General features: G+C 47.8%; 1 protein-coding gene across 1 annotated transcript in view; it reads right to left on the bottom strand.

The window, feature by feature from the left end:
* LOC122398936 (nephrin-like) overlaps positions 1-26,890 on the bottom strand; it is a 234,443-nt gene that overhangs the window by 33,101 nt on the left and 174,452 nt on the right. Inside the window, exons 6-8 of the mRNA XM_043399206.1 lie at positions 23,617-23,783; positions 15,887-16,031; positions 12,249-12,379 (exon numbers count right to left, since the gene is read on the bottom strand). Of these exons, the coding sequence (XP_043255141.1) occupies positions 12,249-12,379; positions 15,887-16,031; positions 23,617-23,783 (443 nt within the window). The remainder of the gene's footprint in view (positions 1-12,248; positions 12,380-15,886; positions 16,032-23,616; positions 23,784-26,890) is intronic.

Genomic DNA, 26,890 nt, shown 5'->3' with positions numbered 1-26,890 from the left:
CGCTTAGCATAGGTTAAGCCACGGTTAAGACCGGGGATTTATCTTTGATTTACTCGCTCGAGGAGACTCGTTAAACGTTATGCTTCGTTAAGAAGCCCCGCGGAAAAACTTGGAAGAAATACCGACAGCCCTCCGCCTCGAGGTCGCTGAAATTGTTCATTTCCCATCCTCGCGAACTTACAACTTTCCGCGCCGCGGGAAAATCAACACGCCAGGCACGCAACTATGGAAACCCAGTATTAATTAAACCTCTCGTTACCGTCAACATTTTCTTTCTTAAGTCCGGACGCTAATACGAAATTATTTTTATCACGGATTATCTTGTTATATCACAAACAGCTCTATTTTCAGAGTCAGTAGAGTAAGTAAGTTTTTGGTCAGACTTTCGATCATTATTATTCTAGAAAAATTGGTCAATATTTTCCTGGCTTTTTGTTAGTGTATATATCACTTGTGGCGTGTCATACGATTTCCAGTTTGCAGTAAATATAAACTGTAACGTCGCCAGGACTCTCTTTTTCACTTTTGTGCGTCGATATTTTTGATTCATCTTTCAAGATATCTCTCTGCATCGATGCTTTTATATTTTCTTTCGGAGTATGATTTGAAGACAAGTGACATATTTGCGTGAAATGTAGCGTCACGCGGTTGGCGACGCTTTAAAGTACGATTTTCTAAAGATCCCCGGTGCCAATTTAATTAATTCTAGAAACGATTTTGAGCGAAGGTGTAAGGACCAGCCCGGAGTTTTACGATGACAAATTAAGCATTCTCCCGGTAGTTCATATAATCGTGGTCACTTGATCCTCGAGGATAAACATAGGTTGACCTACTCCGCGAGCCTCAAGCCTCGTAAATTTATGTTGCACTCTTTCCAAGCGAGCACAATATAACGAAATGCAAATTTCCCCTTCCCTCCCTGCGGCAGTAAATGTAAATTATGACGTCGCGCGGTGGTGCAGAACCGCCATCCCAGCGCGACAAATCGGAACGTTTCCCCATTTCGGTGGTTTAGAAATTTCATAAAAAAATTGCAATTTGAACGATTAAATATTTCACTGTGAACTCCGATCCACTGTCTTTCGTTTCGAGATCGATCGCGTTGGGGAACGCGGCCGCAAAGTTTAACGTTTCCATTCCGAGGAGTGGCGTTTCGCCTTTCCGTCGGTTTTCCTCGGAGACGAGGAACCTTTCGACGATCCCCGGGCCGTTTCACCCGGTCGTTTCCACGTAGAAACGAAAGAACGACACCGTCCCGTGCAGCCGAGCTTTCGTTTGTCTTTTATCGCGAACGAGCCAGTTCGGGGGCAACGTTGCACCTACCCCTCTCGTCCTCCCGTCGTCGTCCTAATCTCTTGCATTTGTCGCGCGTGCTCGTCCTTGCCCGTGCAAACAGTCTCGTTTCTTTGCGTTTCGTTGCAATTACATCGGAGGTCGAGCACGCGAGTTTTCGGTCCAATTGCGACGAGGACCGTGCAGCAGCGCGTTGCTTCTAGATTGCGCGTGTCCCAGCCTTGGGGGAACACCGTAGGGACTAACAAGGAAACTTCCTCAGGTGTAACCCTTACTTTTTAACGAGCTTCCGCGCGGTGATAGCACTTGGAACGCTAAAGCCAATTATATATGATTTCGACGGTGTACGGTTTAAAGTTTTCCGCGCATTTAACGTTCACCTTTAAGCGTTTAGATCTTTAAACCGTGAACGATGTGGCTCTTTCCAAGACAGATTCACTTTGACCAGTTCGAATTTATCGCAGAGGAATATTAGAAATTGTCGAGGTACAGTGTGTACGATCATCCCCCAAACGCGCGAGCGTTAATTAAGATCGAAGACTTCGGTGTTATTAATTCGATTCCCCTGCTCCGTCTTCCCCGTAAGCGAGTTGCTCCTTTGATCGCTCGATTCGAGGATTTTCCGTCTGCTAATCAGGTTTAGCCCGGAGTAAATGAGAATCGACTAAGTTTGTGGAATCCACTTCGCGGCCACGAACACCTGATAGTCCTATCGGTAACCCGCTGCTGATTAAATCATCGGGGATTGAACAAAACCTCGTCGAGAGATAATTTTGTTTAGCCCTTCTCGATGAATTTAATTGAAAAAGTATTTGATCGGAGATGTTCGCCAATGCGCGTTACGGTTGTAGCGAATATTACGAAAGATTACGCTTTTCAGTGGTCCCGACGGTACGTTAAATGGTATAGGGTTTAGTAAATGTGTTAAATTTATTAGACCATTTATGAATTTCAATAAGAAAAGAAGATTCTACGCTGCTGTAAGCGAAAGCCCGCAGAATTTTATAGAGATCATGAAATAGTGGTTACATTCTCGTTCCAATTTGGTGCGAGGAAAATCCTAGAAACCTGCGCAGAATTCTTTCATATTACATGGAAAGTAGATAAGCGAGACACGTCTAAAGTATAGCAATGCAAATGCATCGTACAAAATTTTCAAATATGCGAATTTTCCTAGAGATTTCGAAGCTCCGTTAGATTTACAAATATCTTCGGAGGGGGAAATGGACTTTTAAAAATATACACGAGTATCTCTATAGATATGCATTCAAATACAATTTTCTTCAACGATTCCATTTCTCTGCGGCGACCATTCTTTTTTGGACGATTTTCACCGAACTACAAGGCGATTTAATTCGTCCACGGACGTAGAAGCGACTAATTATAGGATTTCTTCGAGGTCCTGTATTTTTCAGAGCACAGAACACGCTCAGAAAGGACTCCATATTGGTATTTTCAACGCCTTTGGCCCCAAGTTGCGCGGAACTCTAAGTTAGACTCTCGGTTCGCCGTAAGTAGAAGCTACGAGATCCGAGAGTACCCACATCTCATTTTAGCGAGCACTGTACGCCTCGAAATTCTCGAACATCCTCTTTACCACCCCATATAGCAGTCCATATCGTGAAACTTCCAGAAATCCAATACCAGAACTAAAATCTGAAATATCGTTTCGCGCGATCCTCTCATGTAAAACTCGCTACGAGTTAAACCAACGGGGACGCGAAACTTTCAATTAACCTGTTTGCTAACAATAGAGGGGAAAAACGGCACGCTTTTTATTTCCCGTGCAATTAAAGAGATTCATTTTCTGGCGCTTTAATAAAAATATCGCGCGATCCTGATGCTTATTCAATTTTTACATTTATTCGGAAGCTTCGGTGACGATAATTTCACGCGAAAAGTCCGTCGTTTCGCGTGCAACGTGATGTTTAAACGAAAGGGTCGAGGGATCTTAGCGCGAGGGCCTGTTTCCGGCGGTTGCCTCGGGCGACCCGGGAACAAAGGTCAACCCGCCGCGGTGGAACCGTGATAAACGAGATACGGCTTGGCGAAAGGGTTAAGAAAGTCATCGATATCGGGGACCGGTGCTCGAACAGGCCACCGATGCTAAAACTTTCCGTTTGAAGCTGACAAGAGCGAGGGCAGGCGAGCGTAGGGGTTTTATGCAACGGGGGTGGTCTGGCCACAGGAAGAGGCTGTTGGAACGGAGCCCAAAAGCCCGGGAGCTTCATTTTGAGAATATTCGGAATCCGGAATAAGGGTGGAATTACTCGTAGCACGTGGTACATACAACCGTCGCCGGTACAATGGGCCGCGGCATTGTCTCGCACGTCGCCGTTACATAAAGTAGGTGTTAACCGTCCTTTCGTACACGCTTTCCGTGATATTCCGTACACGCACCCCTCCAAGGTTACCCGTTGGAACCGCGTCGGATGGAAAATGGATGAACCCCCGAGCTCCTGTGTCCCGAAGATCGCCCGATATCGCGCACCCACCGTCGTCGACCTGTTTGCCTCGCGCCACGGTTCGTTTTAACGGATCTACATAAATTCGAACCTCGACGCGGCTCCAGAAAAGCGTCCGCGTTGTTCGAATCCACCCGTGGTGCTCGTTGGAACGATGCTCGAACTCGGTGAGACTCGTCTTGCAAGCGGAAGGGTAGTTTTTATCGACTGTCGCCTCTGTTGGGCTTAAAAATGCTTTCTGCGGTGCTAAAAGATCTTTATAATCTTGGTAGATCTATTGGACGGTAGATAGGGGACAAAGTGTTATTTCTTGATCCGCTATTGTAGGAAAATTGGGCCTCGAGACTCGTCTTGCAAGCAGGGGGGTGGTTTTTGTAACCTTTTTCAGAGTTACCAAGAGAGGTTATAGGAAAATTGTCGATTCTCGTCAGTGTTGGGCTTAAAAATGTTTTTTGCGACTTTTATACACGTCTCTGCGGTACTAAAAGATCCTTATAATCTTAATGGAACTAGTGGACAGCAGATGGGTGAAAAAGTGTTCCTAATTCGCCATTGCAGGAAGATCGGGGCCCTGGTCGGTGACATCTGGCGCGGTCACCGACTCGAGTTTCGCGCCACGGTTTCTGGCTTTCATTGTTCCTCGAGGCGGAACAGGGTAGACTCGCACGCACAAGAATTTGGAACAATGCAAAACTCTATAACTTTAATCCCCGCTTTCCACGTCCAAAATTAAAAACGGCGAGTATCTTCGCGCAGGTAAAATCCAAATAAAACAAGTGTTTCTCTTAATTAAAACTCCAGGCTGATCACGGACGATCGATATTTGAGAATTTCTCTCGATCCTCGTCCCACATTTTAAGCTCTATTTCGACGAAAAAGCGCTCGTTCCCACTCGTATCTTCTTGTTAGTCCTCCGGAAGTGGTCGAAACTCAAACGGGTCGCTCGACTGAGTTTTTAATTGCCGCTGGCCATTCAAGTCGACGGTAGCTTGAGCTTGAAGTGGCATAAACAGTGGCTGGGACGATTTCGACGCAAGTATCCTGTTGCCTCGCGACTCTCCATATAGTTGAAACGAATCTGCATCGAACGTTGGACCAGAAATCACCCCTTGATACGTTTATACCCCAAGCAACCATCTTTTCTCTATTCATTTAAATTCTGGATATTTTCTTGAGTATTCTTTTACGAACGTTGCTTTGAAATTCACAATTCCTTAATATTGGGATGTTCCAAATTAAGAACGTATTCCATATTAGGTCAACTTACCCTATTAAAATATTCCTGAAGCAGACAAAGGGCAATCAAAGTCCCTAGCACGCAGGTCCGGGTCTAAACAGAAATCCTTGCGATTCGCGTTGTCTTCCCGTGGCGTTAAGCTTCTTTTCTCGGTGGAACGATCGAGATCGCTATCGACGACACCCGATTACGAGGAATTCCTACCCCCCGAGGTGGATCGTTCGTGTCCAGCGACAACAAAACCCCCGAATATCTGGCTCGTTCAATCTCGCTTTCGCGGAAGCTGCCGCTTCACCTATCCGAAAGATTCATCGAATTTCTTCTCGCATTTCGATCGTGGAAAAGATTCGTCGTTTCCGCGGAGAGCGTAAGCCTGGACGACGGAATTCTCTGGTGAGAATTCGACTCGGTCGCGAGGAGTTTCTTCTCCGTTTTCTCTCTCTCACTCTCTGCGCGCTCCGGTTGACGGAAAAAAGGCGGTCGAAGAGGGCAGGGAAGAAAGGAGGCTAGAGGAGGGCGTTCATTCCGGTCAGACGGCGCACTGATTCCTTGAAAAATTGCCAACAACTCGTGGCCGTGCTTCCTTCCTTCCTTCCTTCGTCCTCCTGTCTTCTCCTGCCGGTCCACGCGTACGTATTCGCGATAACCATGTTACTTTCCTCGTGACGATCGAACATTTATCAATAATTAACGGTACAAAGCCTGACAGCGTAGGATAACCCGGGGATATTAAAGGTTACGAGGGAGGGAGCCATTTTTCTTAATCAATCCCTCGAAGCAGCTCCCAGACTCCGTGCATTAAAATGGTTATTTAAGAATAATAGTCCCTCCCGACAAGGAACATCGTTTTTGTTCCCTCCGGTGGTTATTTATCCTCGTCCAGGATCTTATTTCCGCGAATATATGGAATCAACGGACAGCAGATGGATTATCCCTGTTCTGAGCGTAGCCTCGAACGTCGAATGAATAGCATCGTTGTCGTTGCTATTGTGCCCTCGTTACGAAGGATTGCCGACGCTATTGGATATGCGTGTACCGGAACTCGCCGTTTTCCCTTTTATCGCCCCCTGTGCGGAAAGTTGGCCGCCTCCGAATAAACGTTCCGAACGATTTCAGTTCCGCATTAACGCCCGGTTACGATCGCGAGAGTCATCGACGCGGAAACGTGCTTCTATTATAGTTCTGGTTGAAGAGGACTATTATATTAGCCAAATACATAAAAATGCTACCGTAAACACCGACCGGGGCGGGCGGCCATATTCCTTAAAATGCATCGGTAGCAGAAAATTCTTACCCGTTCACACTCCGGCCATTAAGTTTCCAAGTGTTCCCTCGTTTCGAACACGTTCGCGTCAAAGGCTCGTAAATTTCGCCGCTTCTTTAACGCCGGGACGCGTCCGGTCTCTTCGACCCTGTTTGTTTCTTACCCGTCCTCCTACCGGGGAACTTCCGGCCGAAAAAAAAGGATGCTTTCCGGGCCCCCGGGGGCGGGGTTCCTCGAGAAGATTTGTGGCGGAGGATTCGGTGTCCGAAAAATTTTTCATCACGATTATATCGGCGGCGTTGTCGCGACGTTTCGGGCAGAAAAATTGTTTCGCTGCCCCCCTCTCCTTCTCGCCCACCGGTCCTGTCCTTTTGTTTTAAAACGATTTATCACCGACGGGAGAAGGTCGCGTGCAGCCAGCCGTCCGGGGGCTTCGTTAAAGTTCGGAGTTTGCCGGTATGCCGCGTTAATATTCCGCTCTGCTTCGTCCCGACGAGCCTGGGAGACGGTGTTGAAACAGGTACCTTTTGGGACCATAGACGTGGTGCATGGGAAATGTAGGGTCAGTTGCCCTAATATGGAATACGTTCTTAATTTGGAACACCCGTAAACTATATTGTGCCTAACCCAGACCTCAGTAAAAAAGGTAAACATTTCCTAAATTTGACCGTGCAAGTGAAACATGTGTATAAAAAAAAGTACTCCATATTAGGACAACTGACCCTACTTACAGTCATCTTCGTATAAAGATTTATTTACATTTTACTTAAGAGATTAAAGCACAATTTAGGTGCGTTGCTAAGCTGTCGAGAGTGTCGTTTCGTGGATGCAATCAATTTCCTTCTTGATTCCGTCGTCGATAAAATTGTCGACGATCGAGGAACCTTCTGTGCAGGAAGAAGGGAAGCTCAGGGATTCGCGACGAGGACGCAGGGCGTTTTCGACCAACAAGCATGATGCATTGCGGCCCGGAATGCGGAAGGACGAAGGCGGTGGAAAAAGGGCAGCGTAGATGCTTGCGCGGCTGGTTTCGGAGCTTCGTTTGCGCCGCGTTTCTTTCTGCCCTTTTTCCCCTCCCACGGTCCTCCCGTGCCTGGGCGTCCGGCGTCCAGCGTGGCCTCGTATGAACGTTGTAAATCCTTCCGCGTCGTAGAAAAGTTCCCTCATTATCTTTGATTACGTTTTCGATTCTTCTTCGTGGCACGCCGCCTCGCCTCGCCGTGGAACTCTCGAGTTCCGTCGCTCCGGGGGACTTTGTAATTTCGTCGTTTGTTGGATGCCTTTTTGATGTTAACCCGCGACAATCGTCGCGAGAGAATCGACAAAGTCTCGCTGATGACGAAGGAGACGCGCGTCGACCCCTTCTGCGATTTAAAATAAATATCGGTACAGAGATTCGACTGGCCCGCAAAATATTTTCTTTCGCGGAGAATCGAATGATTCGAAGAACTCGGTTGACCGTGGGACGGGTGCACGCTTCGATTTCGCCGGGATCCCCTTATCTAGCAACGAGAGAACTCGCGAGAATCGGATTCCAACGAAACGAAGCGTTCTCCTCGCCTCGTCCGGAGGCGGCGACTTTAAGCGGAATTCCGGCACGCCAGCTCGATCACGACCTCCGGGGTGAAATTGATTGATATACGGCCCACCGAATCCGACGCCCCCCTTCTTACCTACGGAATCGCAAACCTCACCCCCGTCCTCGACTCCATCCCGCATTAAGTCCCGTACTCGTTGTATCGAATCTACCCCGCGAGAGGGAAATGCCCTCGATCGATTCATTCCGCGAAACTCCATTACCCTGGTCTTCTTTCCGGCGACCGATCATCGACGAACAGAAGCAATAACGTCGATCTCCGTATCGAATAACGCCTCGAACCGCGTGGAATTTAAAGTTTCGTCCTCCCTCTAATATTGCTAACTCCATGGTTCTCGAGGATATTCGATCTCTCGACTGCCGGTGGTCCTGTCGTCCCCGGAATTTGTCCGAGATCCGTCGTCTGTATCGATCTCTGTTCTGTCAACGAAATTCCCAATTTTCGATAGAAACCTTCCCGGAACGACCATTAATTACTCTTTAACCGTTCGACGCGTGAAAAATGATTGAAAGTCGAAATCCAAGCACGAAGCGTCTATAGGTTTGGACAGCTACGAGGTTTCAAATGAGTAAAGGATCAGATATCGTATCATGTAACTGAAAGTAACTTCTATAGACGAGAAGTAGCACTCATTAAATTTTTATTTCGAGTTTCGATTTGTAACAATGGCCAGTTTCGACCGAGTGCTGTCAATACCCAAGGTGTGAACCCACTTTATCGCATCCCGAACACGTATGGACGTGGACGGTGTCAAGATTACGAAGAGCCACTCTGGCAAAGAGCATTTGATCTCTCCCCTTATATTTAGGTGGATCCGGAGGACATTAATAGGGCTGTTCCGGTTGTCTAGTCGGTCAATCCACTTTGCCAGGGAAGATGAAGAGCCCGGTGAATCTTTCAGAGGACCCTGCGCCAAGGCCGATTGGCTCGTCGATACTTCGCGTATCTAAAGAACGTCTCTATTGTCCTCGTGAATGGCGAAGCCAGTCTAATCACTGTCCCCCATTATAGTCGGTATATCTCTAGATTCCTTTTTTCCTACTTCGGTAGGCCTTCCTCGTCTTCGACCCTTATTGCAACTACCCTCGTCCTCTTTCCACTCCGTTCGTTTCCATTCCTTCCCCCTTTTCGTTCGCTGGTCTTCCTTCGCCTTTACGATCGCCATTCGAAAGGTTACTGCCGCCGGCAATGGTTTAAAGCGTTTTTTTAAGACCGACAGTTCGGAATCCCGGCCCGATTGCTACCTTGGGATTGATTGGCAGATAGAACGTGCCAATGGGCACCGGTAATACCTAGGCAAACCCTTCTAATCGACCAAGAGGGGCCGCCTCCATCGAGATAAACGTTTTCGGCGTGTTCGCATACTTGTTCACGGACAGCTCGTATTTTCAACCACCCGGGGAGAAGTGAATTAACGAGTCTACGTTGCGTCTCACTGATCCCAGACCCCGACGAGGGTAAGATCATTTTGCATTTCAATAAAATTAGGATGGTCTGCCCTTACGGATGTCGTTTTATTAAAATACGTTGTAAGGAACGTCCAAAACGCGGACAAAATTAAGCAAAATGTAATTAATATATGACATAGAAACCCTAAGTAGAAACTTGTCGAATCATAGTTTTACTCCAACTTTTATTGATTCAAATAATTTGAAAGGTAATGAGAATTTATTGAGTTTGTCTTTAATGTGTACATGTAATTTGACATTAGATTCGTAATCAGCGATCCCAAGTGCCCCAATGTGCCAATGTTCGCGCAAACCAAAGATCGATTCCGTATTATGTCCGCGTTTTGGCCACTTTTGCACACCGTGCGTCGTCGTTTAACTTAGACAAAAGTTACGTCTTGCTATCGTGAAATCAGCACGTGTTTACGACGTTAGACGTCCATTTCGAGAATCTCTCGGATCCTCATTTTAGGATTCAGCTTTACGAGGTCGACACGGATCGGGAAAAGTCAGGATATCCACGGGACGCGGTGTCTGTGGATCGTAAGCGGTTCGAGGGACCGAAAAGGCCCTACGCTCGAGGGAAAAAAGTACGCGAGAAGACGAGAAAGGGACGAGGCTCGGGCTCCGCGCGGAATGAAGTCGGATCATATTTTTAAGATGCAATTTCAACGGAAATCTGTTACGACGTAGCAGCTGGTGCCCCGGACCGCCGTTAACCCGTCTCCTTGGCCGGCATTCTTCGTGAACTACGACACGTATCCGCCGAAAGATCCTCCGACTAAACCTAAAGAACGGGGCGAACGAGAACGGCGGAAGGGTCCGGGGGATTAAGGCAAACGAGGAAAAAGGGAAGAGGGTAACGAGCAGCCGGCGTTGCTCGCGGAACACACGCCGCTCGTATTTCTGGTCGCCGAAACAGCTTCGCGCTAAGCTGTCCTTAAAAGAGACACCAGATTTTTCGGGATCCCCCTCCCCCCTCCCCCTGGGGCATCGTTACGACCTACTCCAGGACTGCGTGCCGACACTTTGCCCCGTGAACTTCGACGCGAGCACCCCCCCCGAAACGAGTTCCGGAAGAGGGATAAGCTCGCGGGCGTTTCGATTAAACGAATCGAACCCGAAATCCCGGAAACTTTCCTCCCTGGTAAACTACGAAATCCTCCTGTTTCCTATCGCCGCGATCGCGGAACGGAAATTTTCTTCCTCGAGCCGGGCTCGTAACTTTTATTATCTCGGGGTTGTTCCATAAACATTAAAATTTGGTTGCACGATGAAACTCAACGTCAATGCTTTAAAGGGTTATTCAAAACGGACGATAGGAGGTTTTTTGATTATTTTTATTTAATTATCAAGTATCATCTGTGATACAAATGCGATACTTGTGTAAAATCGAAGGGTTAGCGATACGACCCATTAAACGTTACGTATCGTTGGGAATATGTGCAACGATAATCGTCGATGCGGAGCACGTAACGATCGTTTAAATTCACGGGCCGTGCTTCAGGAAAGATCGATAAAGTCGTTGAAATTATTATTATAGTAAGCATGTTCCGTACGATTAATACAATTAAATTTATCGTACTACGTGCGACGCGGGCTCGGATGCAGTAAAGCAATAGGCTTCCAACGAACGTATAATTCAAGCGGTTTCGAAACAACACTCGTCGTTTCTCCGGGAGTCGTCAAACTTAACGAGAGCGGCATGAAATTATAGTCGCGGGACGTTCGGGAATTGAAAAAGCAATAAGACGGTGAAGTTTATGCGTCCCCCATTAAAGAACCGCGATTATTACAATAAGGATACTCTTGGATATTCCGACATGCTCGATCTATCTTTTACAAAATAAAAAAAACATCGAAACGAACAACGTATCGTATTTAATTACAGAATTTACCCAGGAATATTCTCTCGCAGGGTAACAGAGAATAATGGAAATCGCATTACTCATCGAACGACTCGTTCTCCGCGGAAATAACGTCCCAGTCGTTTAACGGGGGGGTGGGTGGTAAAATGCAAACGACGTTTTCGTCCGATCTAATAAACGTAATTTCAACGACAAGACAAGCACCGGGGAGGGCAGCGAGAGTATTTTATCGTTTCAGGCGCATAAATCCGCGAGCTGATCGGCTTTCGACGCGGTCCTGTTTCCGCGGCGTCACGGCGCTAAGTCTCCGGGGCTCTCTAACGGCGTTGCACGGGGGGTGGGGGGGTTAGAGCCCGTCGATCGATCTCATATATTATGCAAATAAAGGATTTAAAGTTTTACTCGGTCGCTCTCTCGATATACGAGGCGTCGCGGCGGATAAGAACGCCCGGGGTACCAACCCTTACCGACTCTCTTTACGCCCGCGGATGTTGTCGCGTAAATTACCTGTAACGCTCGCTTGTAAATTTAGGGAGTTACGTGGCTCCGTGCTTTTTGTCCGCGACGGAGATTTTTCTCCGCGAATCTGGCCGTATTATGTTCCCGGCCATTGTGACGCGGCAAGTGCACCCGGGGAATTTGTATAGCGCCGCGGCGTCGCGCGTCGCGAGATACAGAGGCCGAGGGGAGGGTTTAATAACGTCGACGGCGTGGGCGCGCGACGACGGAATTGCACTGCCGCGGACTAAAATGTAACTTTGTTAAGAAACGCACCGCGTCTCGCGAAACAGTCGAAACTTTCGACGAGGCGTATAACGGTAGCACAGAGTCGAAAGGGGAGAAAAGTTAAAAAAATCAATTCATAGACACGTTAGATGGTATTAGATAGAATGAACAATCGTCAATTATTTAAGGAGAATATTATTTTATTATTTTCCATGGATCATATCGTGTGTTCGAAACGTCTTTTAAGGGATGACGCTGGCGATGAACATCGGAGATATTCTCTGCGTTTCTAGGATCGTGCCGTTTTCTTGGTTGATAATGAATTATATTTTTTACTGGTTTCACTTACATCGTGGATCCACGTCAATTTCGACCAGGGTGGGTTGGCTCTGATGTGGCACTCGAAGTAGACGTCGTCGCCTTCCTTGATGTCCTCTGGACTCAGAGTAGATCCAAGATTCAGCGACACGATCGGTGGATCTGCAAGCAAATTCATAAGTGATACACACTCCTCGATATGAAAGTTGATTGGAAACTCGGTATTAAGAGTCGACTACGAAATTAATGGGGGGAAACTACTGTGATCGTTGAAAATAGAGGCAATTTTAGGGGGTCATTTTTAAAACTCCAAGCATCGAAAAAAAAATGTGGTTTCTCCCCTTAAAATTTAGGTCTCCAAGCCATACATCTATTTTCCCTGCTGCACAGTGATGCCTCGATGGTGTTAACGAACAGAAAGATTCCTATTTTTCCTCGTACAAAGGGACCGGGATAAAGGGCTGAAGGTTCATTTTATCGTCCAACCCTCGTAGAATTTCATCAACCGGATACCAGCTTAAGGACGCGCTTCGAGTCTGACGCGCTGTCCCGTATCTCGGATAGGAAATATTTGTGTCAACTCTGAGTGGACGATTCTCCCATTCCCTCCCCCCCATTCTTTTGCCACCGCAAGGCGTCTACCTCCATGATATACGACCCGCTCGATGTCGGGGAATTATCTTAATCCGAAATACTTGCCGCGTTCGCTCCCGGAAACAATGTCCTCCGTGAAACGGGGGAGCAGGAAGAAGCTTTCTCAGAGTTCCTGCGCACGTTCGCCCTTATGAATTTCTCTTATTCCTTAATGATGTTGGTTCCGTGTTCGTGTCGAGAAAATTCTGTAACTCCCGCGGACATTTTGGAACATGTCGCCTCGGGTTCACCGGTTTCAGCCGAAGCAACGTTTTAATTTACTTGAAAGTTTGTTTTACGGAGGGTGGCTAAAATTATAACGATATTCGAAACCAGTTACTCCATGGCGCGAGGATTTCCAGGTCGTAAAATAAAAGGGATACATTATTTATTCGAGATGGACTTAGGTTTAAATTAAAATGATATTTACGTGACCTTGACTATGACGCTTGTACGTACAGACGGAAATGTGAGATGAGCCACCTGTTGGTGACTTATTTCGCATAATTTCAAACGTGTGTGCAAGTGTGTGAAGGGGGGTCGCTGTTTGCACGCGTGGAGGAATATCCGACATATTTTAATTCTTGATCTCGTCTGGTTGAAATAAATTCTGTATAATGTTTGCACCTCGACTTTTCCACGTGTACAATATTTACTATCTCCTCATTTGTCAGAATTTCCTTCCTCAAATATATTATTTCTATTTTATGTTCCTAATGAAATGTTCGATTCGACCAAGGAGGAAACCAACGGGATTTTCTCTTATTTCCAATTTCGCGAGACAATGGCCGAGTCGTCGAGCCGCGTACAATCGTTTTCACCTCGGGCCCGAAAACTCTGCCACTGCTGCCTCCGCTGCAACATAGTCTCGAACAACTTCGGCATTTTCTTCGCCCCTTGTACCTCTCATTTACCGTCTTCATTAGTTTAATCATTCCAGGCCGCTCTTATCCCGCTTCCTCCGCGCGGAGTTTGTTCTCTCTCGTTGGATTTTATCGCGAGCCACGATAAATTTCCGTCCTTTTCGGCGTGTCCCTTCTTTTTCCTCGACTCCGGTGTACTAGTCTGTCGAGAGATAGTATTAATTAGCTCGATCGCGTCTGCTGCTTTCCGTCCCGGAGACTCGCCTCTGTTGTTGCCCACTTTTTTAAACCCTCGAACCTTCGTTGCATCGTCCCAGGCGTAGCCTGTTTTTCGCTCTTACCCGTGAAGATCCTCGTCCGGGATTGCAATAAATTCCGGTCCCGCTCTCGCATTCTTTTCATTTTCTTCCTCGTTTCTCGCGAATCGAGGCTTCGTATGGACGTGGGGAGGGTCACGAAAAAAGCCCGAGCGTAACGGGGGGAGGGGGTAATGCGTAATTCCGTCCATGCTGCGATGGTCAGCCTAATTGGATACGCGACGTGACGTCATTCTCTGGGCCCTCGCGCTTTTTCTTGATACCTTTTCCCAGCTGTTTCTTCGAGGCGTCGATCCTTCTCCGAGTTTTTGCAAAATACGGGAGGACGTCGACTTCGTTCGATGCTCATCTCCGCTTCGACGGAAGCCACGGAGAGATTATTCGTCCTCGTTTCCGATTTACCTGTGTTCCCCGCCTGGCCGACGTCTGGGTTAAAGAGGAACAACACATGGATTTTTTCCGAGAATCAGATGTTCGTGGATACGTTTCAACGGCACGTACAGGCGATCCTCGATCAAACGAACCGTCGATTTTGTCTTTCCTTCCGTCATCCCGGAGTTTTCGGGTAATTCAGTCGCGCAAAGTTATGGAAGTTCGAACCGCCCCGAACGCCGTTCCAATTGAAAAATGTTTAAGACGCTCGAGGGAACTGGTCGAAGACTCGAAAGTCTCGAAACAGCGAAGTTTCTTCGGCGTTCAAAGTCTCCTTAAGTACCGCGTTTGCTTTAAAATTATTTTCCGAACTGGTAAGAAAATATAACGATCGAGCCCGTCTACGATACGGTAGACATTCCGAGCAACGGCGATCCCGGGGTTTTGTGGATGTTTTAATAATTAAAAGGAGCCGTTATTGGCACTTTGTGTAAACGTTTCGACGCACGGGGGCTGTAATTTTTATGAATATTCCCCTGTTCGGGGCGTCTTGGATCGTAACGCGATACGAGCAACGGGGCTGATCAATTTTGCAGGCTCGCCGACGAATCGAGGCGGCCATCAGCCTGGTCGCTGGCAGCCGTTCGTGCAGCAGGTGCGTCCGGAGTAATAAATAAAAATAATCTCGTAAAAACGTATATATTCATGGTTGCGTGATTTCGCGCAGCGGCGGTACCCGTCGGACGATCGAGCTGGTTTTTACGCGACGGACGATTTTGGTTCGCGGAGGGACAACGGAAGATACGTTCCCGTAAAAACTGACGCTCTTTCGGCGCCGACTTTTTTAACCTGACGGATAAGTGCGACCCGGGGGGGAACGACGTCGAAGGGAAAGGTCGCAAAAAGAGGGGAAAATATTTGGCAGGGAAGGAGAACGGCTCGTGGATCGACTAAAACGGTCGAATTCGTCGGCGTCCCTTCCGCTTTACGAGCAGCCTTCGTACGTCGCATATATATTTTTTTTTCACGGTTTACGATCGACCGGATTACCGAACAGGCCACGCGGAGGCGCGCAAACGATCGGTCTCGCTGAATTTCGACTGTAATTCGCTCGAAATCTGGCGGAGGCCGTTTTATTGTGGCTGTAAAAAGAAGAACAGAACGGGGGCGGGGCGAAGCGCGTGCTCGACGTGAAAAGGCTCGTAAATCGGCCGATTTCACGACGCGGCTCGACGGAAGATGAGGCCGAGGGATAGCCGCGATGCCGTGCCGATGCTTTATTCGTTTTACGACGCTCGAGCGCCTCGCGTATGCATGCATTACGGTCCTTGGACCAAACGCGGAATAAGTTCCGTAGCCGCGGAATCATCGAATATGCATTTAACGTCGCGTACCGCTCGTAAAAGGCCGAGCGGAATGAAGGCGTGCGGGATCCGAGACCCCCGTCGAAGGACCGATAGAATATATATTTATCGTGTACTTACAGACGACGTCGATCTTCCAGGATTTCTCCACGAACTGTCCCGTCATGTTTGGATTTTCGGCCCTGCAGGTGATCGATTTGCCGTGGTCCTCCACGCCGGGCTCGAACTCCACCATGCTCATCGTTCGATTCTCCGATCTCTCCTCCTGCGTAACAAGACGTACGACTTTGCACGGGGTTCGTATTATTTCGGGGCGAAAGTGGAGGGAACGATTCCGTCGAGGATCTGGAAAGGACACTCGTGAGGTAGGATTCAGTGGAATAAGAATTCGGGGGATTCCATTTAGGGACGTTAAAAAAAACGTTTCTCCTTGACGATAATGTCCTGCGAATTTTATACAGATGTTACTGTACAAAATGAATCGTCCAGAATATTTAAAACAACAATTGCGCCTTCTCGCGTTCCCTAGAACATTTTTGAGCTTGCTTCTAACTTCGTTTCACGGGTCGGATGAGAAACCGAGCGAGCGGGGTCGGATTGGCCCCGCAGAAAGAGACGCATCTCTGATACAGGGGTGTTAAAAGTGGAGAAAATGCTACGGGTGATGCAATTACGCGAGACAATCTGTATAATTTCGTCCTTTGCTGGGTCGCCCCGGCAAATTTTTTAATCGCGCAAAACTCGAGACAGCGAGCGCAATTCCCTTTTCTGTTCCCTCGAACTCTGTTACCCGACCGAACGTAACTCTCGTGGATAATAATTCCGCGGTGTATCGCGGTGGTACCGTTTGTTACGGCGTTGCTTGGTCCAATTCCGCGGCGCAAGATGGCGAGAAACGAGAATCGGAGTGGCAAGGAAGAGCAAAAGGAGGGGGAAAAAGAAGAAAACGGGCGAAACGAGTTCGACGGTACTCGGTATGGTTAATTTTGGTTATATTAAGGTCGAGAGGCGGACCGTAAGCAACGTCGGCAACATCTGCTGGAAATTCATTCCTGGTAGCCCCGGCTCGAAAGGACCCCGAGAGTCCTGCTAACGCCGTGGAATCCTTTCTAAAGAGCGCCGACGGATTCCACCGAGCGTGAATTTTGTCGGGGAGCTTCTGACGCCGGGGCGGCGAGACTCCCGCGTCTCGTTATTTTTTTTTTTTTTTATTTTTATTTATCCCTCCCGACCGACGGTGGAAAAAAGGGAGCCGTCGCTACCTCGACCCGGGAGTTCAGTTTCAAAGCGCGTCAACCGATACGTTCGTCGGGCGCGGAACGAGCGCCAACAGGGAGAAACCGAAACTTGTCTCCTGTTGGACGCGTTCTCACCCCAGTCCGGTTTCTTTTCGAGACACGCTTTTCCCGCGTAACGAAGGAACTTGCGTTATCCGACCGCTGAAATTATACTCTCTCGCCGTGCTCCACTAATTTTCGAACGTTCTCGCGACGACTGCGAAGTAGTAAAACGGAATGGTGGGAAAATAAGAGAGAGAAAGAGTGAGAAAAAAAGGAAAAGAACAAGTGGAAAGTAAGGCGCAAAGTCGTTGCGGAATTTCATTTAGAAATATTTATACGCTCTTAAGTGCACCGATGCACCGGCGTACAGGAAATAAAGATAATATACCGCGCGATTATACGCGGCTCTATCGCAGTTTTCTCGGAGCTCTTGCGCCGCTAACGAAACCCTCTTTGGCTGGAGCCACGTAATACTGAACGCGCGGTGAACGCTTAAAGACAGCCCGGATGACTATATAGGATAATCAGGATGGTAATGCGATAGAAGCGGTCTACGTGTTCCGTCGCTCGTAGGATCTGCTTACGTTAATACCTGTCCTTGGCTCCGTTCGACCTCGTGCTCACTGCCGTCGTTTCTTTCCAAGAATCTCCGGGTCCAGAGATCGTCTGTTCCTCTTAACGTCGCTCGTACAACGCGCAAAGCCTCGCTTAAAGGCTATATTTTATTATCCGTCGCTTAGAAGCCGCGCCACCGAGAATTTTAAGGAGACACGTCGCCACGTTTCTCGTCATCGCGAAAACGAGACGCCTCCGTGCCCTTATCGCCATATTATATAGATATGGCCGATATGTAAAATCTATTTAGCATGGTAATTAAAGCGTTAACAACGCGCGCTGCTTAATTTTACTTTTTAGTCGTCGAAGGAAGGCCAGACAAGTTCTCGATGAGTTTAATTATAAGAATTTACGATTAGAAATGATATTCAAAACTTTCGCGGGCCTCTAGGCGCAGCTCCCGATCGGCAACGAGTCGTTCGGCTTCCTCCGCTATTGTTCGGGGTGGTTCGGGCAGTCTCGGGCGACCTCGGTCGGTCCGAGCGGCCCGAAAGGGACGACGTGCAGGCAGACGAAGAAGACATGGCGGCGAGTGAAACATGCGTGTAGTCGGACAGTTCGCATTATTTGCATTATTAGAGTATATAAATAAGTAATTAGTGTCTAAGAAGACTGGCGTGACTATCCGCTCCACTTCCTGCATCCTGTGTATCCTGTATCCAGACCCAACAAGCTGTAATCATCCCAATATCAACCTACTTTCGACGAGTCCTGAATCAACCCACGCCTCGCGGCCATTTTGCTGCCTCTTTCGCAGGCGTCCTTCACGTCGTCGCTGAAGTTGGCGTTAACACGATCGCAAATCACGAAAGAAGGTAACACGTCTTAGAATTCATCATAATTCGCTGTGTCCTCCGGAATATTCGATGCCCGACAAACAGCATGCTGTCTTCGTCGCTGAATCTTTACACGTATTCGGTCGGTGGCTCGTTTCTCGTCAAAGAATTTTAATTCCGTCGTAGAAAAGTTCGCGTCGCTAGCTCTCGGGACCGAGCTCGGAGACAACGGTTGTTTTGCTCGAATTAGAATTCAGTCGCGTTTCCATCGGTGGCTGTCGTTTACTCCGTTAATCAGACTGTGCGACGGAGTTTTGGTTTCTGCGTTAAGCACGGGTGTACGGCAGTGCAAGGCGGGGCGTCGTTAAGCGTTGCGGCCAGGGCTTGTTAATGAACTACGCGAAATTAATTAGGGCCGCGGCGTCAGCGTGCTGGAGACAACGGCAGCTCGGCGTACACGCGCGCCGCGAGTTACATCTGTGATTTCGGATTATCGATAATGCGAGACGCCTCGGGTCTCTCGCGCCTAACCATCGTGATTTAGGTCCGAGCATATCTGCTCGTTCGTCCGAACGGTGGAGATTACCTCCAACAGCGGGAAGATTACGAGCGACAGGCGAATCCTTGCGCGAAGTCAATCCGCCTTCATCGAGGGCGGCCATTACGTGTTTTCCGTTAGAACTGTTACAGCTGTTCAGATTACGTCATTCCAAGTGGACTTCCCCGCCATTTTGGTCGAAAGAAAACATCATAATTGTACATGTGCATGTGTGTTGGCGTTTATTTTATTATTATGTATACAGAAGTGGTGATGTTGACACGTCGATGAATATTATTTCTTGTAAAATGTAATGGTACCTGAATTATGGATGTGCAGTACGTTGGAATGAAAGAGTTACATCCGAAGTGTATATAAAAATATTGTGGAGTGATTCATTGTTGCATTATATTACAATGAGTGTTCGTCGTTCAATATTATGTGTACGATTTATTCCCAAATGTTAATAACTGTCCTAATCCCTGGTTTATCAGTTTATATGGTACCTGTACTCTAGTATAACAATAGTTGTCTCTTGATTAATTTTTTAAGCGCCTCTCTTTCCAATTAAGCGTCCTTAACAAGAAGCTTAGTGTATAGTTTGTTTTCGCGTAAAGTTGGCGCTGTATTTATGCAATTCGACTTACGCAGGAAAGTTACAGAAACAAGTTACCGTGGAAGTCGAGGACTTACTGTAAGAGACTTTGAACTTTCTTTCCTCTTGCAATATTATTATTTTATCCCTCGTTCCTCCCGAACGTTTGCAATTATAATTTCAATGTTGTAATTCCTCGTACCCGTGCGAGTCGAAGTATAAATAAAAGTACGGAACAGAATGTATCTTTCAAACGCAATTTTCCTTATATCCAAGCTCGAATAGTTGTTCGATGCTGAAATTATAACGACTCGGGTTGCATGGTAAAAGAAAATTGTCGTTCGTTGCGTCTTCGACGGCGAAAAGCAGAAACTGTTTCTGTAAAATGCTTGCATACGGGCTTGGATGGTGTTCCCGCCAGGCCGGAAATGCTCTCTGCGAGGCGCATATATTATCGGCGGAGCTTCGAATACTTTAGACGCCGATTTTCGCGCCACGACCTAGAAAGGGCTTCTAACTTTGCAACGCATCGCGAACTCGGATGGAAATTCGTAGTTATGGCTGTCAGAGTAGCTGTAACGCGTCAGAGTCCTTTCTTTTCTCCTAGCGTTTTCCGCTTCGTCTGTCGAATTCATGCTCCCGATAATATCGGCTGAGCGAAATTACGTCTGTTTAGATTTTCTTCTGCGAGATTTATTCTGCCCGGTTTCCTTTCCCGTCGAGTTCGCCTTCCTGGAAAATTCCTTCCACTCGCATCAAATCCAAGGCGTCCCAAAGAGAACTTATCCCCTGCCTTAGGGAACGTCGAATTAAAAAAAAAAAAGAAACAAAGTCGATATCTTCGCTTCTGGGGAAACAGCAACCGCGTTTCGTTCGAAATGATCCATCTTGGAAAAGTAAGTGGCCCATTATCCGAAAGTTTTCTTACCGGAACACTTACCCAACTAACACGGATAATGGCGGGTTCTACTGTATGCTCGTTGCAGTAACACCCGGGCGCTTAGGATAAAGGGCTTTCAGCCCTTCCGTGTACCGCACGTACTTCGGGCCAGGTTCGTTTCGAGGCCAATGGCAACGCTCGTTCCTAGTTGTATTATTGGAAACGTCGAACGCCGCAACTTGGAACCGGGGGCTCTTCTGCCGGACGAATCGACCCGGTTGCTTCCGCGTCCGATCCGCCAAAATACAGGGAACTCCTCGCGGTATGATTTTCGAGGCTCCTCGAACGAATCGCGAGGCCCTCGTTACTTCTAGGTTCAAACTTTCCGCGGAGTCCAATAAATCCTTCGTAAGAACGCCATCCGTTTCCCGTCGACTCTGGGACAATGACGTCTCTGCTGGCATTGTAATTTCTGCGACTATCCAACCAGACTCGCAGTTTCCGTTTGAATCGGAAAGTATCCGAACGCGTGTTCGATCGCTTCGCGCAATTTTCGTAAGATCCGTAAGATGAATTGCATTTAATATTAAGGGGAATAAAATAAAAAGCAACGTTTCTTTATTATGCGAACCCTCCGCGGAGCAAAGGTAACTAAATCTCCATCCCAAGCCTGGCGCTGCCTTGTACATGTAAGTTCTAAATCAGTTTTCCCTTGTACGTCTTTTTGTTTCGTTTTTTCCATATATCAAGCTCCTTTGTCCCGTTCGCCCTCCCTTTTCCCTTTGGCTTTGTTCTTCCTGTTTATTCTTCCATTTCGCAGTCTTCCCAGCCCCCGCCGTTTTTCTTATAATTTTTCGCTATTGATTTTATGTTATTCCTGTAAAACGCGTAACTAATTAAACGGTAAATTCGTGACCCGACTACGGGGATCGTCGAAACGTTCGGTTGTCTCGTAGCAAGGTGCACGGTCAAGCAGAAAAACTAGACACGATATTAATTAATGGCGCGGTGAGTTGAAAGCGACACAGTGCCGTGCACGCTGTTTGAAAAAAAAAACATTTTAAAAAAACGTCCCCTTTCGCCAAATAGTGAAATGAACCCTCTTCAGAGGCAAATTATTTGAAATATCAAAAATTCGGACTAATATTTACCCGTGACATCCATTAATTTTGCTACGAATGTTGCCGCATTTTATACCCGCTGTATTTATTTACCAATATTTATTTGTAATTTTGTTATTTGCTCCTGCGTTTCCACGTAGAAAGTAATTAGAATTTTAATGTTTGTCAAATTCTCCGAACAAAACGACGATTTTTGCGACGGGGCAAGCAATTATTTATTCGTTGATAAAAATTTATTTAGAGGAGTTTGCTTTTATCGAATCGATGCAGAGAGATACAAATTAACCAAAGACAAGTTTCTTTTTTTGGAAAGGGTTGGAACGTTTCGCGAAAGGGCGTACGTAAAATCTGTCCAGCAGCCATTACGGAAAGTTTGTCGCGAGCGAGCATCCGCGTCAGCTCGGTTTGGGCGCCGAAAACAAAGGAGGATCGGAACGGGGGAACGTTTGCTCCGCGGATCGGTTAGATCGTCGTCGCTTAATTGCCAATTAGCATGCGGCCAATGAAAATATCTGGAGTCGACAGGTGTGGCTGCTTAATTCAATCGGCGGTGCTGGAAAGCACAGGGCCTCCGATCGTACCTTTAAACCCCCTTCCGTGCTTTTCATCCCCCTCCCTCCTCCTCGTTGGTTTCGAAGCTCGCACAATCGGACGCGAGTCGAACCAGGCGAATCCAATCCGTTCGAGAAGAGTACCAATCCTCGCTTCTTCCTCGTCCTCGTTCGGACCCGTTCTGCTTGCCCCCCCGACGTCTTCGTTCCTCGTCTTCGTCTATCCAGAGCTTTGACTCTGTTTCCGCGCCGTGAAACCTCTCCCAAGGGAAAGATTCGCCGCCGAGGGGTATAGTTATCGGTTCCCTGGAGCGTTTCGACCTTTTCAACCTATTCCTCCTTCCTTTCCGTTTTACCGCCAGCCCTACCCTTCTTTCTCTTAGAATCCCTTTCGAGCCACTTCCTCTTTCTCGTACGGAACGACTACTGGGTGAAATCGAGCCGGCCACGATTTAACTACCGCGTCGACAAGAACACTCTTTGTCGCGTCGCGTCGCTTCGCGTCTCATTGCAGCGTGTAACCGTCGCGAAACTCCTCGTTAGAGATCGATGGGGCTCGTTAGCGGCCGCCGGGACGTTTTTCCAATCGCTAGAAACCGGGAACACCGGGGAATCGTTGGACGAGTATCGGTCGAGCTTGGTAACCGTGGAACGGGTCGACGTGAAAACAATCGGTACCCCTTTCTCCCCCCGTCGATCGGATACGGAATTGGTCGAGACATCCGTGTAATTTCGTGCTCGAGCGAAAATTCGTCGCGTCTGTCGCTGATCGGCCCCCGCCACGGACTATTTGCCGCTAGCCGTGGAACATTAAGCGGCCGCGGATGTAGCTAGGTGTAATTTACGGGACAGATAGTCTGATTTAAATTTAAAGGAAGTGAAATTGAAATACCTCAGCGTCAGGACGCGTTACCGTATTTCATCCTAGCCCGCGTCCAGCCCTCGAGGACCCCTCCGGTTAATTAACGAGCACCAACGGCCCCGGCTATAATAAGCAGCTTAGCTGTTAATTAAATGCCGCGCTGCCTTTTGTTCGTCCGCCGGGACACGACAAATTTCGTTAAGGTGATGCGCCAATAATTAGAAAGCGATAGCGAGCCGGATTATCGGGCTCCAGTTGCTCGAATAATAGTCTGTCACCTGCTACGGGAGCCGGGGAATATTTTCGGCTATAGACGATGCTGGCTAAGTTACCGCTTTATCGATATCGCGTCAACGAGCCGCTGGTAAAGTTACCGCGAAATCGGAAAATCGACAGCGATGAGCCGATTCTATACTACAGAGTTATTTTACGATCTTGTTTACGAACACCTCGCGTTGAAGATGATAGCTAATAGGAGACGTGGGTGGAAAAGTCAGGGATCGAAGGATATGTAGCGTGCGTCCGCGAGAAGTTCGCTAGTTCGATCGGCGCCTCGAAAGTGAAAGGGGATGATCGCTAGCCAACTTCTCGCGTACGCACAGCAGCTATCGTTTGTTGTTTCCTGTTCTCACCGTGGTGTGTTTGAGCTGTCTGCTCCGTCCTTTGTACCAGGTGATCACCGCCGGTGGCCTCGATCCCGTGGTCTCGCATTCCACCTCGTAGCGTTTCCCAGCCAGCAGAGACTCCTCGCCCACTCCCTTCTTCCCCGGCCTCCTTATGATCACCGTTAAAGGCTTCACTGCAAACGAACGGGCAACCATCGGTCAAAATCGATCGAACCCACGGGATCCGGCGTCGCGATTTCGAACCCTGTTCCGAACACGAAGCGCACCGGGAACGATCTGTCGTTGTCGAACGACAGAATGCCGTGCTCCCCTTTTTTTTTCTTTTTTCGAATCAGCGAGTCCCGCAATCACGCGGACCGACGACGCTAATCGGGCGCGATAATTAAAGCGAACCGATAATTAAGGCGGACAAATGAGGCGGGGGGGTTAGTCGGGTACGTGAGCCCGATGCAAATCGTGCGACCGATTTAACGTTTTAAAACTCCCCGACCGGTCGGTCGATTGTCAGTCATTTGTCATTTTCGAACTTGCCCCCCCCGCGTTACGTGACCAGTTGAACGCGAAAATAGGACGAACGATTTGCCCGATGTTTTTTATCCCCCCCCGTTCGTCTCCTGTTTTTCCCTTTACACGTAACGACCCGTGTCGGGGAGAACACGTCGACTCTATCGTCTGCAAGATTTATGACGTTCCGTCTAAAGATTAGTCACGATGCTCTTCTAATTTATCGCGGGTAGGTAAATTCATTAACCGTCACGTCGATTAGCGTCAGGGATACTTGCAACCGGAATCGCCTCCATCGTTGTTTATGTTTTCTCGGTCGGTGCAATAAAAAGTGGTAGTCAATGAAATCGCGAGATCATTTAAAAGGCAAGAAATATGAAGCAACAGCGCTTTGACATGTTTCAATTCTGATTCGACGTTATAAGGGTTCAAGCGACTTAGACAGCTCACCTCGCTGCATTTAATTACGAAACGTTAGCGTATTTGCACGAGCATCTTATTTTACGGTCCGACATAAAGACCCAACCGCTCTTGCTTATCCCTTCTTTCGGTACCTTCACACAGAATCGAGATTTATAAGAAGGCTTTCAGAATCCCTGAAACAGTTCTTTGGAACGTCTTGCCTTAGAGGTTCAGATTAGTAACCACTCCCAAGCTTACTCAGACCAGGTTTGAACGTTCGCTGTCTGTTTAGCTCATTCTTGTCAGGACGTTTGCCAACTTTCACATAATGTTTCGCGTCGAAGATTCGAGAAAATCTCACGAGTAAAAATACTCTATCGATATTTTTATCCTTAGCGTTGTATTTAGCGTTTTATTGTCGATTATTCGTTAAATGTTTATTTACCATTGGTTTTGGTTCGATTCTCCTGGGGGATTCCGTTCCAGAGTCTGTAATAAACCTACATTTTTCTCCCCCTTTGAAAATCAAACAAGGAGGAGACTCAAACAGTGAGAAATCGACGCGCGAATTGTTCGACGATTTCTTTCCGAGCTTCTGCGCGATAACGATCGTTCCATAGAGGTAAACATTGATTTTTCCGCGCGCGTGTAAACGCGCGGAACGATACTATCCCCCGGTATTCACTGGCCAGGCGACGATCGCTTTGACGGACGATAAATCCGCGTTTCCAATTGGCCAATACCGGGCCAGATACGGATCCGTTCGTGCGTGAAATATGAAAACTACGAGGACACGTTTGGCGCTCGTGCGCGTCGTTTCTCCTCTTCGCTACCGTCGAGGCCGCGTCGGCCGATAATGAGTTTCGATATTTTTCTCGGCCGTTCTTTCAACGTCCCTGACGCCTTCCGGTCGTCTGGTTCCGGTCCGTTCGCGTCGCGCGACCCAGTTACGAAAATTACTTTTCGATTTTATGTTAACGAGTCCCTCGATTCCGCGCCGCAACGTTGTCCCGTTTGTCGCCAACCCGAACACTCGGAAAATTTGGAAAAATTCTGGCCAAATAGACTTGTTTCGTAGTATTTTCAATACTTGCAATTATAGATATCCTTTATCGTATCGAAGATAAAGAGAAATAGTTTTTACCAAGTACTGTGCGTCAGATACATTCCTTTCACTAGCCACTTTTTCGCGTACGCACAGTAGATGCATCAATAGACGACGCTTTCGTCCTGCACAACGTTCAGAGTTCTTCTTTGGGAAAGATTAACATTTTGTTGCGCGATCGCGCCGTAGTATTACAAGTTTTTAAACGAACAACGCACTCGAGACGGATCGAGTGCCTGCAAATATTTGATATGCCGGATTTTCGGAATCACCGACCTTTTCGAATATTCGCAATCTCGTCGATCCTCCGGTCCCGGCAGCGGTTCGCTCCGTCACCGCTCAGGGGTTTTTTTTTAAATTTCTCTTTCGTTTTTTGTTCCGCCAGCCATGAGATGAATACACGCTGGATGCATGGTCACTTGGTCCAGGTCGCGAAAATCAAAGAGCGAGCATCGATCAATCTCTCTCCTCTCTCTTCGTTCCCCTTTTCCCTCTCGTTTCTCCCTCCCCCCGCTGGCTGTTCTCACCCTCTCGTCCTCTTTCCCTCTTTCGCTGCCCGTTTCGTTATCTCACCGCGCGAAGCGCAGGGCGGTTTTCGTTCACCGCTATGATGGGTGTGTTCTCGTTCGCCAATAACGGGCCTTCAATTTCGTTGTCCGCTTCGTCGAAAATTTCGTGACTTTCGGAAGCACCGATAATTCAGCGCCGATCAATCACGGCCGCCGGTCGGTCGATCTGTCGGTCTGTATTTTCTTTTTCCGCGGGACGCGAGTTTTTTCGGGACCTCGCAGACGAGGGAATGGAGGAAGCGAAAAATCAACGAGACGGCGGTAAATATTTTCGAGAATTCGACGAAACGTGTTTCTGACGCGGTCGATCGTTTACCGCGTACGAAAATTTTGTACAAATCGCCGGGAGTACGGTCGATCCGAAGTCACGGGTGACAGATGCGGTAACTCGTTCCTGCGCCGATGTTCGTTCAATTTTGATCGCTTACAAAACGAAATCGAATAGTTCGACGAACGCAAAATACGTCGCGAAAACAATAATCTCCGCGTCTTTGATCGGTTCGAGACGAGATTTGCTTTAGGCGTACAGCGTCCCATCCAACTTTCTCCCTTTTCGGTCGTTACTTGGGGAACCATCGCGATGGCCGCTACGGCAGAGATAATTGATCTATGAATTTTTCAGTTTACTCGCGAAATTAGCGTTTCGTCGTTCCGGCTTATAGGGGCGGCCGCGAGTTAACGAAGAATTCTAATTTTGAGA

Source organism: Colletes gigas, unplaced genomic scaffold (assembly GCF_013123115.1).
Source record: "Colletes gigas isolate AHSC1104 unplaced genomic scaffold, ASM1312311v1 Colletes_gigas_Sc00012, whole genome shotgun sequence".
Taxonomy (NCBI): Eukaryota; Metazoa; Arthropoda; class Insecta; order Hymenoptera; family Colletidae; genus Colletes; species Colletes gigas.
Note: the sequence above shows the minus strand (reverse complement) of the source record. Positions and strands in the feature narration are given on the sequence as shown.